Here is a 15,299-nt window from a genome sequence, read left to right as displayed (position 1 = left end):
AAATTAAATGAGTTTAAGATAATACAAAAAATTATTGGAACGCAGTTTACTAACAACACTGCACAAACACAAGCCATTGTCACTTAATAGAAAATGCATCATTTTTTCTTCAAACAAGCAACGGATAAACTGCAACCGGCAACTGCAAATGCCACAAAAAAACCAAGCCTCATGATCTTGTTTTTCCTCTCCATGTCTGAGCACTTGACTTCCATCAGCTTGACGTGTTTCTTCAGAGTGTTTATCTCCATAAGTTGCAGACCACTATCCTGGATCATAAGCACATTTTCTTCGTGGTACATCTCAATGGACTCCTTCAATCCCTCGAAGGCCTCATTAAGTTGCTCCAGTTCGTCAGTTTTAGCCGCCACCTGAGTGTGGGCATGAACTAGTTCCAGTAGAGCTTTGTTGCGTTCTTCAGTCATGCCATTAACCTCACTTTTCAAATTCCTGACCATCGTCATCTGATAGGCCATGTCGTTATCCACCCAAGCAAAAAAATCGCATTGATTCTGTGTAGTGTAGGTCAAACGACAGTTAAATGGCAACAAATGAAGATTAAGTTTTAAAAAAATACTTACATTTCTCTTCGAAATGCCGTAAAATCTAAAATACTTACATTTCTCTTCGAACAGCCGTAAAATCTCCGTCCTGGATTTCGTTCGGTAGAGGAAATCTGCATACGGCATGGAATTCCACAGTCGCACACAACTTGTTTAGCTTGTCCTTCCATTGTCGTTGTGTCTTGGGAGTGGAGATCTATGGGAAGGCTGGTAAGAAAAAAAATGAGACGAGGGTTTTCAGAAAGGGGTTGAGTGTTCAGTTGAATAATGTGTTGCACCTTCATTTATGCAGGGTTCAGATTTGCTTTTCGTTGTCAGGTGTGACAGATGTCCCTTTTTTAATTACCAACGAACCTTTATTGTTTTAATTATCAAGATTAAGTACTTTAAGTGATAGTTCATTAAAAGTTGAAGTACCATGGTTGATCCTGAAATAAAAGAATGAGTACCGTGGACGATATTTAAAACATAGGATAAGTACCTTAGGTGATTATGTAAAAGGTTGACCTTATCGTTGCTAAAAAACAATAGACAAACATAAACTGTTATAAACTGTTATAGACGTGACACCTTTCCATTTGTGTCGATTTTAGGGTTCTTTCTTGTGTCGATCTCCTAATTATGGCCGAAGGATTTTCAGAAGAGGATTATGTAGATGGATTCCCTGTGTGCAATGTTCCTAAATGCAAATGCGGATTGGAGGCGAAGGTCATGGTGTGTTGGACTGAAAAGCATCCTGGGAGGCGATTCTTTCGATGTCCAAATGCTAAGGTTAGTTGTATGAAATTCTTCTTCTTTTGTAAAACGACAATTTTTTGGGTTTCTGATTTGGGTCATTTGGATATTAGGGTTTGTAAAACGGTAATTTTGGGGTTTCTGATTTGAGTCATTTGGATATTAGGGTTTTATTCAATGTGTTTGTATTTTTTATATGGCATTTTCTAAAGCCAACTGTTGTGTATAGATGCGGGTGAATCGATGCCCCTTCTTCATGTGGTATGACGAGGAATATGCTCCTCACCTGAAGCACATGTTGTATACTATGAAGAGATCAAATGGAGAGCTACAGAAAGAAGGGGAAAAGCTCAGAGGAGATGTATTCGAGCTGAAGCATTTGATTGACAGAGCAAGTATAATTGATGCAATTGAAGTGGAGGACGAGCTTCTTAAAGCTGCTAACAAAATTGAGGGGATGGAGCTGGAGCTAACAGACTTGTATGCTGCAAATAGGGGACTGCAGATGGAGATTAGAGAATTGAAGAATGAACTCACAGCTGCTCGGATTAGAGAAAATAATAGGGGAACTGAAGGCTTATAAATCATTTGTGAAACTTGTCTTATTGCCAGTGTACTTATTATCTTATGAACTTTTTAGAATGGTTGTTTGTAAGCTTATGTGCTTGTTGGAGAATGACTGTTTTAACCATATTATTATGTAGTTGATCGTTTTATTATGTAACTCAACTTTTCTGGTGTTAATTTCGATTCTGAAGTCTTTAGTAGAGTACTTTTATATTAAGAATTTTCATGTCTGTACACTGATTCAAGAATTAATTACATAACATTCCTAAGTTTCATAACATTCCATTCCTAAAACAACCACAACATTGTGGCTCAAAACAATCAAAAGCATGGTTCAAAATACTGCCTATGTGCACCACAATAATAATTAGCAAAATAACTACCACTAATCCATGTTCCAGCACTACGTTTTTTTGGATCTCTTCCTCAGGATGTTCATGTATCTAGAGGGAACATCTTTAGCTCTCCGCTTCCCTTTTCCTTTTTCAGCTTGCGTCGGGATAGGTTGGGACGGAGCTCCATCGTCAACACTGCTCCGTTGGCTGTTGAAGGCATTCTCTTCTGCATCACCTGGGTGGTTCTGGTCTGGTTGGCCTTGGTCAGCAAGCGGAGGTTCCGCCGGAACTGCTTGATCCACAAATGGAAAGGTGTCACGTCTACTCGGTGACCTATGAACGACTTGACTTGTACCCTGCCATGGAAAGACACAGACCCAAAATAAAATTAAAGGAATAATAAACCAAAAAACTAAAAACAACAAAACCACACATTCACTTACATCCATCATCCAGCGGAGGGTGACTGGAGAGTCATGAAGCACAGGTTCTCGTTCAGCAGACTGACCACCAGGCTCTCTTTCAGCAGACTGACCACCAGGCACTCTTTCAGCTGACGGACCACCAACCTCATGAGTTGACTGACCCCCACTCCTCTTTAGGCAACCCCTCTTATTGTGTCCATATTGACCACATAAACTGCACGTCATTCTCATATTTCCTTTCCTTGGCAACTTTTCCCTACCTGCAGCGGCTTCCTTGGCTTTTTCAACCCTTTGTTTCTCTAGTTCCTCCGCCTCTTTTTTCCTGGCCGTTGGTATTCTGCCCCTCTTCTTCTTATGTACTGGGGATGGTGGGAGTATGATATTAGCCGGCTCAGGGTCTGTTTCCCACATGTCTGGCCCATTCATAGGGTTGATTACATAGTTGTATACCCTCTGATACGTAGCTACACTGTAGCAATCATCCACAAACTCTTCAGGCCGTTGATTATTTCCATATATGCATGGTGTAGCGTGCGAACATGGGATTCCACTAAGCTGCCACCTTCGACATGTGCATGTTCTGTTAGCCAAATCAACCACGAACTGGCCCCCTGGGCCCTCTACCTGCCACTGAGGGCTACCACCAGGATCTGCGGTGAACTTCCAACCATAATCAATGATTTTAGCAAGCTTCTTTCTGATCTTTGGGCACAGCTCACCCTCCATGTTTCCCCCAAACTTCTGCTTGTCATTAATCCTCTTCATAAGCTGCGTCCTTATCATTTCGAACATTGTCAACACTGGCTTCTCTCTTGCAGCAAGTATGTACTTGTTGAATGCTTCAGCCAGGTTGTTTAGGAGGATATCACACTTAACTTCCTCTTTGAACAGCGCTCTACACCAGTGTTTCCTGTCCCTCTCTTTGATCCATTTGTAGCCAGCGTCATGTTTGTCTTCCAGAGCTTTCATTGCTCTATCCATGGCTGCTTTGTATGTTGCTGTTCCAATGTTCCAGATGAAGGGCTTCATGTGTTGCGTGTGAAATGTGCTCCTGAAATTGGCCCACAAATGCCTCCAGCAAAATCGATGCTCTGAATATGGGAACAACTCCTTCACAGCATTCAACAAACCCTGCACAAGCGCACGAAATATAATCACCCATGCAATCAATAACACACCCTATAGTTTGTACATTATTCACCAAAGGACCCTGATCTTAATGTAAAAAATCTAATACAGCACATTAATCAAGATAGGATTGTACCTTTTGTTTATCGGACATGAAAACAGCGGCATTCGTAAGGTGCAGATCAACTGATAGTAGCCCAATAAACCACATCCAGGTCTCCGTGTTCTCCGTTTTAACCCAGGCATATGCTAAGGGGTACATACAGTCGTTTGGATCAATCCCTGTTGCAGAAAGAAGTTGACCCCCGTATTTACCCTTCAACCAGCACCCATCCAGACAGACAATCTGTCTCATCCCATTCACGAAGGCCTGCTTCAACCCATCAAAACATACATACATTCCCTGGAACTTCCCCCTTGCTTCTTTAAACTCCACCGTGCTGCCTGGGTTGGTTCTCAAAACCTCCCTCTTATAGTCATACAGCTTCTCATATTGCCGGTCTTCATCACCTTCCAATTTGTCCAATGCTGCCCTTCTTGCTCTTCTTGCCTGCTGAATGCTTATTGATTGTTTTAGGTCCGTCTGAATCTTCTTCACAAACACTTCAGACTTATATTCAGGATCGTTTCTAAATTCTTCTAAGTACTTGTCGGCGAGGACTGCACTAGTCAGGTGGAAGTTTTTGCTCACTTTAGGACATGTATGGCGCAGATCAAGGGTCTTCACTCGGAATGTGTTGTCATTGGGATCTTTGAGGTGCAGCTTTGAGGCAAACACGTAGAACTTACATTTGCTCTTTGAGTAGCACTTTGCCCTCACCCTTGTTATCTCATTTACAGGGAAGTGCAGTTGGTACCTGTGGTGTATCCCCCACTCACGGCAGGCCTTCTTAAACTGCTCCCTGTCAGTGAACAACATCCCAATAGAGAAAGTTGGACCCTCATGGTCGTGGTCTTCATCAAACACATTAAAATCCTCCCCCCCCCCCCTCTTCTTCTGAATCTGAAATAGATCTATTTCCATCAGACTCTACGTACTCTGAATCACCACCCACAGTGTCCTGGTGAATTGTTCTGTCAACACCACCAGACTCAAATTGGGCTTTACCTTTGGGTCTCCCACCAGCCCTGTTCTGCGAAGCACCAATATTCTCTTCGTTCTCTTCATCCTGTTCATTCTCTTCATTCTCTTCAGGCAACTGACCGTTTGACCTCAACTCGGTAGTCAAATCTTCATCACCATCCAAGATGTCATAATCAGGATCCACAATGTACTCATCTAGATCATCATCCCAATCTTCAACTTCAACCCATTCATGTGAATGATGAAGCTCTTCTTCAGTGGGCATCGGTGGCTGGTCTTCACTTTGCCTTTGCGGTAGTTCCCTATTCTGGTCCTCAAATAAACCCTCAAAAGGGGGCTGATGTTGGGTCTGGAAGAAATTGTCGAAGTCCACATCTTGAGTTTGTTGAGTAGGACCCTTATCATGCAGCCCCTCTACCTCATCCATGTGCGGCCCATCGTCAGCCCCCAAATCCTGAGCTTCCTCATGTGGCCCCTGAATTGGAACTTCTTCCTCTTGTGGCCCATGCTGTTCACTAGCCCCAGCCTCAACCCCAGTCACTTGCCAATCTTCAGCAGCCTCAGCCTCAGCCTCAGCCAAATCCATAGCCACATCCATAGCCTCAGCCTCAGCCCCATCCATAGCCTCAGCCTCAGCCCCATCCATAGCCACAGCCTCAGCTTCAGCCCCATCCACAGCCCCAGCCTCAGCCCCATTAAGTTGGCAATCTTCAGCAGCCCCATCCCCCTTATCATGGCAATCTTCATCAACCATCTGAACGCTTGCCTCTTCATTTGCCCGCTCACCAGCAACCTCATCATTCCCAGTGTCAGTTTGTCCCAAAAAATCTGCCCCTTCATTCCCCTGAGCCTGCGTATTTCCCTGGACCATAGAAGCCCCTTCACTTACATATTCACTTACATATGGACTCATCCATGACCCCCCACTTTCTGAAGGACCTTCACCAACAGCCTTGGTACCCAGTCGTTTACTCCCACCAGCCTTGGTAGCCAATGGTTTACCCCTTACTTTTTTCACGGGAGTGGGATACACATAAGCTAAATCTTTGGGATTTGGTATCTCCTCAATTACAACATGTGGGGGCGAGGGGGGCGGAGGGACTAAAGCCTCAATGTCTTCAACGGTCAGTTTCCTAACATAGACATCCACTTCTCCATCCCTCTTCCCAGCACTTGCCATTTCCATAGCATCATCGTCGTGATTTATCGGTCTAATCCAATCATGAAATTCCTTGTCTTTTTCTTTCCAGTAATAATCAACTAAGCCCTCAACTTTTTCTCTTTTCACCAATCTATCTAATTTCTTCAGAGTCATACCAGACACAGAATAAACGCCGGTGGACACTTCCCCATCATGGTAACCCCATTCCCCCAATGCCCCATTAATGTGAAGGTTGATTTGAAAAAATTCAAAACCCGGTGACACTGCAAACAGACAAATATTTAAACACACCAACAACCATCAAGCAACACAAAAATAATAGTAAATGCCAACCAACAGAAACGTGAAAACAATAAACAACTCGTACAAAGATTAAAAAAATCAAACCAACTAGTGGTCCTACAGCAGTAAACAAACATAAAGCAACTTGTAGTCCTATGTCCAAAAGCGGCTAATAAATCAAAGCATAGAATAACAAACATTTACAGAAACCAAAGTACTATGTGGTCCTACATACCTTCCACCACTTCGTCACTATCGCTCTCATCCATTAAACCCCATCCAGCAGTTCCAGGTGGTCCCGTTCGTTCTCTTTCCTTTGATTTTCCTTTTCCTTTCTTTCTCATTTTTGTAATTCTTTCACTATAAAAACCTGTGACACAGAGAGCGTAAATACACCACGTTAATCAAACCCTAAACCACATGAACCAGATAACAAGAGTAAAAATCAATCTTTCTCACTCTAAAATTATGTTTTGTTCCTTCGTTATTTTTTTCTTCTTCACAATGCAAAAACACAGAAAGCACGGAAGATGAACAGGCAATCGACGAGACAATGGCGGTGTGAAAATGAGAGTTTCAGAAGAAAAAAGGGAAGAGAATGAGTTTCAGAAGAAAAAAGGGAAGAGAAGAGAAGGATGAAAGAGTATGTCAGAAAGAAGATGAAAGAGAGATAAAAGTTACCGAGCGGTTAATTTTTTTTTTTTGATTTTAAAATTTGAAAAGTCAACCGGCATGTCAGAGAGAGGGACTGTTGCAACTGACAGAGGACAGGTCACGTGGGTCGACAGGTGGCGAGGAAAACGCATGCAAACGATTAAATCGTTGGCGGCGCCGCGATTTTGTGTTTTTTTTTTCCAGAAGGACCGTGAATGGCGCCGCCATAAAGGTCAGGGGGTTTAGTGAAGCTTTTGAAAGGTGAGGGGGTTTAGGGAAGCTTAGTGCAAAGGTCGAGGACCGTCCATGATTATTAGCCCCGCCTATTAAAGATCGAACCTATTACGTGTTTGATTTGGGCTTAAAATAGCAGTTAACAGTTCAAGTTCATTTCGAAGGGGACAAGCCTGGACGGGCTGGGTATTCAGGCTATAATTAAATCTTACGTGAAGTAAAGGTGGAATAACTTGAATGTTTTCTTTCATCGTCATATTCAAAGTTGAAGTTACGTCATATGAGCTCAAAAAAATAAGAATCGAATTTGTATATATGGTATGATTTATTTTATGGTATGATTTTTTTTATCTAGTCCAAATTAACCGTAAATTATCTTACATATCTTCAGTTGGTTATATTTAGAAAGTCATGTTAACATATTAGGTCAAATTATTATTTTTAAAAGGTTGGAATTTAAATGAACAAAATTAAAATATTGATTTTTCTGATTGATTTAAGTTTTTTGAAAGTTAATTTAAAACACTACCTAGTAGAGGAAAAGGGGCAATAAAGGTAATGAAACAAAAATAAACCGAAACCCTAAAGCAATACTAAAATACTAAAAAAAAAAGTATTTAAAAAATAGAGATTAGGAAAGATGGTCAAACCTAAAAACAATCTGAAAAACTGCATAGTCAACATTTAGTCAAAAGGGTTCATAAAATGGGTCCCATCAAATTCCTTCTCTGTTTCGGTGCTTAAAACCTTTGCTTCTCAATTCTTCTCATAATTTTACAAACCAAAAATATTTTTGAAGTTTTACTAATAGTAACACCCTTTATTTTTAAATATGTGTGACTCATCAATGGCGGATTCTGCTTCCTTCTCTAGCTTACTGAGAAGCGTATTGACTAGTACTTCTTCAACTGTAAATTTTCAGGTTTTTTTTTCTTTTTTTCTTGATTTGGGTTTGGTTTGTATGTAGCTAGATTTTTATTTGGTTTATTAGTGTTGTCATTGACATGGCTTTTCTCTTTTTTCAATTTGGTTTCTTGGGTTGTTTTTTAGTTTTTTGAATTGTTTAGTTATTTGATTGAGTTTTTGAGTTTGAGTTGCAATTTCATAGGTTTTCAGCATGGAAACAGACACAGATACAGTAAAACAGTGTTATTTTAAGGTTTCCTGCTTAAAAAAAAATAAAATTTCGTGTCTGAAACATTTCAGAAACGCAACCCGTTGATTGAATGAAGTGTCTGTAGCCTAGTTTGCAACTTATTATTGTTTGACAAACTTCATAGTTGGTTTATGTGAATGATGTGATGTTTAAATGTAGGGGCGATATGAGACATCCCGTCAAGATATTAAGCTAAGGACAAATCCTAGAGCAGAGGCTCAGTTGAATCATCAGGCTGAATGTGCTAACAATTCTTGCAATATGCAATCTCTTGCTCCAACTGCAACATCAGTGTCCCATTCAGCACCTGAACTGTTGTTGATGCAAACCCCTGACCGTGGTCCCACCGTTCCGGAGACAACTGCGACTGACGGGTATAGTTGGAGGAAGTACGGCCAGAAGCAGGTGAAGAGCTCTAAATGTTTAAGAAGCTACTACAAGTGTTCACATTCCAATTGCTATGCAAAGAAGAAGGTTCAACGCTGCGATCATTCAGGACAAGTCATCGACACAATTTATATAGGTCAACACAGTCATGATCTATCACGAAATATGTGCAACATATCACAAGGACCTGTTTCAGTCGCTGCAAGCAGCCACATCTTCAGTCCACTTCAGAATCTAGAAACGCCTATCTGTTGGGAAGACGCCGTGCAACCATCAGTGTACATTCCGGAATCAGAACAACCGAGTTCAAGCAGTTCTAATTTCAATATTGGGATTAAGGCCGAGGAGCAGAATGGCAATGAATTAGAGTCGAAAGTATTGTGAGTTCAAAATACACTATACATTTTGAATTGTTCTATTAGGGTTAATTGCAACAACAAAAATTCATAAACTTTAGCATAATTTGCAAATAAAACATGAACTTTAAAACTTGGCAAAAGTATTCACCAACTTTCATGTTTTGGCAAATCAGAACACCAACCTATTTTCCATTAAAAACCCGCTGATGTGGCTGCCGGAACAGTGTATATTCTGATGTCCATGTCAATGTTTTTTCATTTGAAATAGGTTGGTATTCTAGGTTGCTGAAACATGAAAGTGGTTGATCTTACCAAGTTTTAAAGTTCGCGATTAAACTTGCATTTAACCCTTTTTTTTATAAATATGCTCATTGTAATACTGTTTTATGGCTGTTCTAAGAGATGCCAGCCAGCAGAAAAAGAATTGCGGGACTGCAAAAACAGAGGCTAACGAGAAGCATGGTGCTAAACCAAGGCCCCTGAAAAGGCATGTCCTTACTAAATTTGGTTATATAAAAAAATAGAATCTCCTTTCGATTTGACTCTCTGAATGCTTATAGTTCTTGACAAACAGAATAAAAGAAAGCAGTGTATATCCAGCGCCCGTGTTAAAAGCTAATAAGGAAAATAAGATTATTCTGCATGCTGCTGCTGATGGAAGCATGTCAAGTGACGGCTTTCGATGGCGGAAATATGGTCAGAAAATGGTGAAGGGGAATTCTTTTTTGAGGTTAGTTCTTACTTAAATAATTATCCGTTTCAACTTGTGCGTCTGCTTGAAGATCTTTTTTCTTGCCAGAAATGTTAATATCTTACTTCGACATGTCCTTAGGAGTTATTACAGATGCTCATCAGCAGGATGCCCTTCACGTAAGCATGTCGAGACAGCCTCGGATGATGCAACAACCATCACAGTTAAATATGAAGGGAAACATGACCATGACATGCCAGTACCTAAGAAACACAAAGGTTCAGAAAGTTTTGCTCCTATTTCTTCTGCTACTACTGTTAGCAACTCTCATTGCAACCAAAGGATTTCGAGTTCAAGCAAGTGGCCGGTGGAGAGGGAAGAAGAAAGGATGGATGAAAAGGTGTTGGAGCTTGGCGGTGAGGTGGCGTTGGAATCGGCTCGAACTCTTCTCAGTATGGCCATCCAACTTTGACCTTGTTGACATACAATTAGTTCTGCTCATTTCATTATTATTTTTTTATTTGAGTTTCAATCAAATTTTGACAGTTTTTCTTTCTGATTCACTTTTAAGAACTCTTGTAAAGTGTTTTTCTGTATAGCTTATCATTTCAATATCTTAAGAGCAAATTTCTCCAAGATCCCTGATATTTATTAGAATCCACATTTACATGATCTCTCTTTTTTATGTTTAAGTTTAATTCAAAATATCATCAACAACTAGTGTTAATGAAAATCCGTTAATATTCTCGGTTAAAAAAAGAGATTAAATTGTTGATTTTTTTAAAACAAGGACTAAAATATTAAAAAGGTTAAATAAAGAGATAAAATTTTGGACTGTATAGCTAAATTTTAGAATTATAATACAACACTTACTTTGATTATGAAACAAAGAGAATGCAAATGTGAATTATTATAAATATCAGAGATAGCAAGGTAATTCTCTCATATTTCAATCAAGTCTTAGCTTGTTTAGCTCTTGCTGTAATAGAGATTATTCAATCAGCACATATCATAAATCTAAAAGTAAGGAATCACAAGAAAGCATCAGCATTGCAATTTCTTTTTTACAAGGCAAGAAAACAAATATTTCAATTTCTGCTGCCTTGTTAAAACCTAACAAAATCTCATACTGACATGTTCAGTAAACAATTACGCTAATGAGTGAGCAACAATGGCATAGTGAACTATCCACTACAACGAATCGGGTTCGGAATTAATTCTCTGCAACGCTTTTAGCCGAGTCAATTGCTTACTTCTTCTGCAGTATCAGAAGCTAGCAATGATCCCTATTCATACTATTAACCTTTCTCACACACCAGGTTCTCGTGTTGCTGTGGGCAGCTCTAGCTCTGGTTCGAGCTCACCGAGCGGAGAGAAATGATAGTCCACCATGTCTTCACTTACTTCCTTTAAACTTGGAGGATCCCACTGCATATTAGCAATTGGGTTAGGACAGCTTACATGGATAACTTTACCAAAAGAGATAACCTAACTAGTAGTTTTTAAGTCACCTTTGGAGCAAAGTCTTTATCCACTAACCGAGCTCGGACTCCCTATATACAAGCAGACATTTCATGAGATCCTCACTTCCTATGTTTTTTAAGTAGAAATATCAGAAGAAAACTATACCTCAAAGAAGTCACTGGAGACCCTTTTGGAGATGTTGGTGAGGGAAATTCGATATTCATGAGCTAGGCATTGATCCAGAGATTGAAATCTACCTTCTCGAATCTAAATGCCACAAAAAATACTTGGATTAAGAGTTTCAGCAACAGTAACAGAGACCGATACGTGAAGTGATAACTTACAGATCGTAAGGTAACTCTTAAACTTAATGGTGAGGCTTCTTTTATTCTTCTAAGGGCTTCTTTACTCCATTCATCGTAGGAGCTGGCTGCCTCATTTTCCTGAAAAATCAATAAATGAAAATGAACGCAAGAAGTAATAGAGATTGGATATAGAGATAAATAGGGATCTTTTTCTTTGCACAGAACTTGAAACTTACCAATGCATCAATAATTTCCTCTACAGTGTCATGGCTAAAACATGCATCAATGGCCTCAATCCTGTAAAAAAAAATGAAAAAATAACCGTAAGTCGGCTAAATAGAATAGCGAACTTGTATCAATCATGTCGCGCAAAATGAGACGACGAGCATGAATATTATCAAAATACTGTAGTCCTCGATCAATTACAACTTTGTAAACTATAATCCAACTTATAGCTCTAAATTTACAGCTGTAGATGCAAAGTAGTAATTTAAAAAAAATAGTGCATTACTTATGAAGGACGCTTCTCTCATCTGGATAAACAAGATCACCATATTGTGCAAGAGAAGTCTCAATGACGTTACGATCATCTGTGATCAATTTTCCAAGGCGATCCTCAACCATAGCGATTCTCTGCTTAGATAGTTTATTATTATTAGCAATAGTAACAAAAGACAAAACAGAGTCATATACTGTAGGGAGAACTAACCGCGTTTAAAGAATAATGGGTAGCAAGGCCACAAGCAATCATTTCTGCACCATTAAGCTTAACTCCAGTCAGGGCCAAATATTCCCCTGAAAAGAGATTATAAGAAAGAAGAAGACAAAAAAAAATATCCAGTTAATCGCTTCTCTGTTTCACATGCAACACGTAGGTATATGTTAAATAACATTTACAATTTTACATAATTGTACACAGTAATTATAGTACCCAAGCAACCAGGAAGACGAGAAAGATAATAGGAAGCCCCTGCATCTGGATGGAAACCCATTTGAGCTTCGGGATGAGAAAAAACCTGAAAAGTGTGTATAAGACAGGAAGCTTATTCTTACGTTCACTGTTTACCCTAAAAAAGCATACAAGCGATTCCATGAGTACAAGAAACTACAGGATCAGAAAGCACCAATTCAAATTCAAGAATATATTTTACTGAATGTGACCTCTCAATCACAAATGAAAAACAACCACCATGTCCATACGAAAAGAAGTTATATGTACTACTTTCAAGCACATTGATTCAGATAATCAAAAGAAAAACAAAATCAATGCAATTCGGTAAAAATTGGCATTATCAGGCTGTAGCAACAGTAACATACAGTTTTATCGGTTACGACAGTGAACATTCCCGGGAGTGAAATTCCAGCCCCACATCCCATTGTGAAACCATCCAAGAAAGCCACCTGTAAGATGTTGATAACTATAAACAAAACAAATTTCGTAAACCAAACATTTATTGAAACTGAACTTAAACTGTTAACTGATCTGAAATCCAAATATATCTAGTAAAAGGTTATATCCTCACATGTGGCTTCAAATATGTTCCTTGCAGGTAAACAAACTTATGTAGTATCTGAAAAAAGCTTTTGCATTCTTCAATTCTACCTGCATATAAAAAAATCAGTAGTATGTAAACAACAATATCAGTAACTGCAAATAAAAATGAAAACACAACAATTAATCTTGAAAAAACACCCACCTTCGTTAGCTAACTCGGCAAGGGAAACAACATCAGCACCCGAGCAGAAAGCCCTTCCACTACCCTATAAAACACGTCAACGAAGTACATTAAACACCAAGGGTTAACCATATTCAAGCAACCAGAGTTCAGCTTTTTTCACATTGCTTTCAAAAAATTTACATGAACAAACATGATAAGTTACGCAAACGAAAGTTTTCAAGAAATCAATTATGTGTACCCTACATATTAAGCTTTATCTAAAGAAATAAACTATATACACATCAAAATCCGAAAAGACAATGCATTACCTTCATTAAAACAAATCCAATATCTGGATTTTCTTCCCATGATTCATAAAGTCTCTTAAGCCTAGCCACCTACCATGGAAAAACAAACAAAAAAAATCAACCTTTTTTAGTAAACTTTCCACCTAGGTAGCGCGGACACTTCACTCGATCAACATTTCCCGTTTCGGACATGTTCGGAAACATGTCGGACACTTGGCGTTTCGGACACGAAACTTCAATTTTAACATAGGAAACCTTAAAATAACGCCGTTTCGCCGTTTCCGGTGTCCGTGCTACCTAGCTTCCACACAGTGCATTAATTATGAACTATAGAGTACCATTGGAGCAGTGAGCGAATTAAGAGAAGAGGGTCTATTAAGAATTGCTGCTCTTGATTTAGCTCTTCCTTCAACCAAAACCTGTAACAAATGGTTTATTTCAAATCATATGCAAAGCTACCTCCTTTAACAAAGCAAAAAAAATTACAAAAAATTCCCAATAGAACTGACATTTATTACAAATGGGTACTTCATAACTTGATACCATGTATGAAAAAATAAAGATATGAAGAGAAAGAAGAGAAATTGACCTGGTCTTGAAGATCATCATGTTGAGCATAGTTTGGAAGAGCAGAGAATTCTCGAAACCCAGCTTTTGGGTTAATAATTAATTGTTTTCTTGTTATCAACTGGTTTAATCTCTGCATCTCTGCTACTAATTTATGTACTGTTGATTTTAATCTGTAATAAATAAGATCTCTGAGAATTGAAAAATGAACTAGTCTTGTTTTTTTTCAAGTGCAGAATAGAAGTGAGAGTGTTCGCTGTGCGTGAGCGTGTTGGCGCTCCGGTTGCAGAATGGTTAGTGCGGCTATACCTGGGCCGGGCTGATTCTTGGTGTTAGAGCCCAGTTTTTGCACAATCTGCTCCAATTTGGAAAATTTAAGAAATTTTAAAATAAAAAAATTAAAATAAATAATCTATTTTTAAAAATAATATAATTTTTTTACCTCAATAAAAAAAAATTATTTTTTAAATATTTATTTTTTTTATTTTAAGATCTATTTATATTATAATTATATTTATTTTTTATACTTTTTTATTTTAAATATATTTTTTTTAACTTTCAACCACTTGTTACTTTTGTCTCTTTTTTTTTTATTTTTCTTCTTCTTCTTCTTCTACTTCTTTATTTCCATATTTTTCTTCTTCTTTATTTGTTTTTTTATTTTTGTTCTCTTCTTCTTCGTCGCTCTGCCATTGCTCAACCGTTCTTTCATATTTGATTTTAACGATTCTCGTGATGATTATTACGATTTATTTAAACTTTCGTATTTAAATAAATTACTCTTTAATTTTTTCAGCTTTAGATCTAAAAATTTGCATAAAAACAATTCTATGATGAAAAAAACAATTATCTGTAAAAAAAAACGTCTGATTATTATATGAGTATCACAGCATTATCATATCGATACCATAACACTATAGAGGAAAACAATTTTTTTATAGAAACAATACTTGATTATCATATTATTATCCATTATACTATGATATCAATATCATAACATTATCATATCAATATTATAACATTATACGATTATGATAATAGTATGATAAAGTTATGATAATAGTATGATACGGTAATAATAATAGTATGATAAGGTTTTATGATAATAAAATGATAATATTATGATAGTATGATACCTACATGCAAAAAAGTTACAGAAAAATTATGATATCGAGATGATAATATTGTGATACCTACATGGTAAAGGAGTAAAATCATAATTATTTTAAAACCGA

General features: G+C 38.1%; 5 protein-coding genes across 5 annotated transcripts; 2 read left to right on the top strand and 3 right to left on the bottom strand.

The window, feature by feature from the left end:
* Positions 1-98: 98 nt before the first annotated feature.
* On the bottom strand, positions 99-733 carry LOC126668675 (uncharacterized). The gene is made up of 2 exons (XM_056104701.1): positions 620-733; positions 99-512 (listed from the first exon to the last, which is right to left on the bottom strand). The coding sequence occupies exons 1-2, from the start codon at positions 731-733 to the stop codon at positions 99-101; spliced, it is 528 nt and encodes a 175-aa protein (XP_055960676.1).
* Positions 734-1,095: 362 nt separating this feature from the next.
* On the top strand, positions 1,096-1,930 carry LOC126668674 (uncharacterized protein At4g04775-like). Its single transcript, XM_050361859.2, has 2 exons — positions 1,096-1,334; positions 1,528-1,930. Exons 1-2 carry the CDS (start codon positions 1,185-1,187, stop codon positions 1,879-1,881), a joined length of 504 nt encoding a protein of 167 aa, XP_050217816.1. The 5' UTR covers positions 1,096-1,184; the 3' UTR covers positions 1,882-1,930.
* Positions 1,931-2,058: 128 nt separating this feature from the next.
* On the bottom strand, positions 2,059-6,152 carry LOC126668673 (uncharacterized). The gene is made up of 4 exons (XM_056104700.1): positions 4,792-6,152; positions 3,890-4,655; positions 2,644-3,756; positions 2,059-2,556 (listed from the first exon to the last, which is right to left on the bottom strand). The coding sequence occupies exons 1-4, from the start codon at positions 6,150-6,152 to the stop codon at positions 2,269-2,271; spliced, it is 3,528 nt and encodes a 1,175-aa protein (XP_055960675.1). The 3' UTR covers positions 2,059-2,268.
* Positions 6,153-7,829: 1,677 nt separating this feature from the next.
* Positions 7,830-10,398, top strand: LOC126667058 (probable WRKY transcription factor 32). Its single transcript, XM_050360022.2, has 5 exons — positions 7,830-8,091; positions 8,485-9,092; positions 9,472-9,558; positions 9,646-9,801; positions 9,904-10,398. Exons 1-5 carry the CDS (start codon positions 8,002-8,004, stop codon positions 10,232-10,234), a joined length of 1,272 nt encoding a protein of 423 aa, XP_050215979.1. The 5' UTR covers positions 7,830-8,001; the 3' UTR covers positions 10,235-10,398.
* A 355-nt stretch (positions 10,399-10,753) lies between these two features.
* On the bottom strand, positions 10,754-14,336 carry LOC126670574 (3-hydroxyisobutyryl-CoA hydrolase-like protein 2, mitochondrial). The gene is made up of 14 exons (XM_050364334.1): positions 14,087-14,336; positions 13,836-13,916; positions 13,519-13,587; positions 13,229-13,292; positions 13,055-13,134; positions 12,849-12,932; positions 12,463-12,547; positions 12,241-12,326; positions 12,043-12,164; positions 11,768-11,828; positions 11,571-11,669; positions 11,392-11,493; positions 11,274-11,315; positions 10,754-11,190 (listed from the first exon to the last, which is right to left on the bottom strand). Exons 1-14 carry the CDS (start codon positions 14,201-14,203, stop codon positions 11,071-11,073), a joined length of 1,212 nt encoding a protein of 403 aa, XP_050220291.1. The 5' UTR covers positions 14,204-14,336; the 3' UTR covers positions 10,754-11,070.
* Positions 14,337-15,299: the final 963 nt, after the last annotated feature.

This window comes from Mercurialis annua, linkage group LG2 (assembly GCF_937616625.2).
Source record: "Mercurialis annua linkage group LG2, ddMerAnnu1.2, whole genome shotgun sequence".
Taxonomy (NCBI): domain Eukaryota; kingdom Viridiplantae; phylum Streptophyta; class Magnoliopsida; order Malpighiales; family Euphorbiaceae; genus Mercurialis; species Mercurialis annua.
Note: the sequence above shows the minus strand (reverse complement) of the source record. Positions and strands in the feature narration are given on the sequence as shown.

Bases quoted from the DNA above. Each gene is read 5' to 3' on its own strand.
- LOC126670574 (XM_050364334.1), bottom strand. From the start codon at position 14,203: ATGCAGAGATTAAACCAGTTGATAACAAGAAAACAATTAATTATTAAC. The intron at 11,829-12,042 runs GTAATGCACTAT...TTTTTTTTACAG, and splicing joins GAGAGAAGCGTCCTTCATAA to GATTGAGGCCATTGATGCAT. The intron at 11,316-11,391 runs GTATAGTTTTCT...GCTTGTATATAG, and splicing joins TCTCCAGTGACTTCTTTGAG to GGAGTCCGAGCTCGGTTAGT.
- LOC126668673 (XM_056104700.1), bottom strand. From the start codon at position 6,152: ATGACTCTGAAGAAATTAGATAGATTGGTGAAAAGAGAAAAAGTTGAG. The intron at 3,757-3,889 runs GTACAATCCTAT...GCGCTTGTGCAG, and splicing joins TCATGTCCGATAAACAAAAG to GGTTTGTTGAATGCTGTGAA. The intron at 2,557-2,643 runs GTAAGTGAATGT...TTTCCATGGCAG, and splicing joins CCCTCCGCTGGATGATGGAT to GGTACAAGTCAAGTCGTTCA.
- LOC126667058 (XM_050360022.2), top strand. From the start codon at position 8,002: ATGTGTGACTCATCAATGGCGGATTCTGCTTCCTTCTCTAGCTTACTG. The intron at 9,093-9,471 runs GTGAGTTCAAAA...GGCTGTTCTAAG, and splicing joins GAATTAGAGTCGAAAGTATT to AGATGCCAGCCAGCAGAAAA. The intron at 9,559-9,645 runs GCATGTCCTTAC...CTTGACAAACAG, and splicing joins AAACCAAGGCCCCTGAAAAG to AATAAAAGAAAGCAGTGTAT.
- LOC126668675 (XM_056104701.1), bottom strand. From the start codon at position 733: ATGGAAGGACAAGCTAAACAAGTTGTGTGCGACTGTGGAATTCCATGC. The intron at 513-619 runs GTAAGTATTTTA...TACACTACACAG, and splicing joins ACGGCTGTTCGAAGAGAAAT to AATCAATGCGATTTTTTTGC.
- LOC126668674 (XM_050361859.2), top strand. From the start codon at position 1,185: ATGGCCGAAGGATTTTCAGAAGAGGATTATGTAGATGGATTCCCTGTG. The intron at 1,335-1,527 runs GTTAGTTGTATG...TGTTGTGTATAG, and splicing joins TTCGATGTCCAAATGCTAAG to ATGCGGGTGAATCGATGCCC.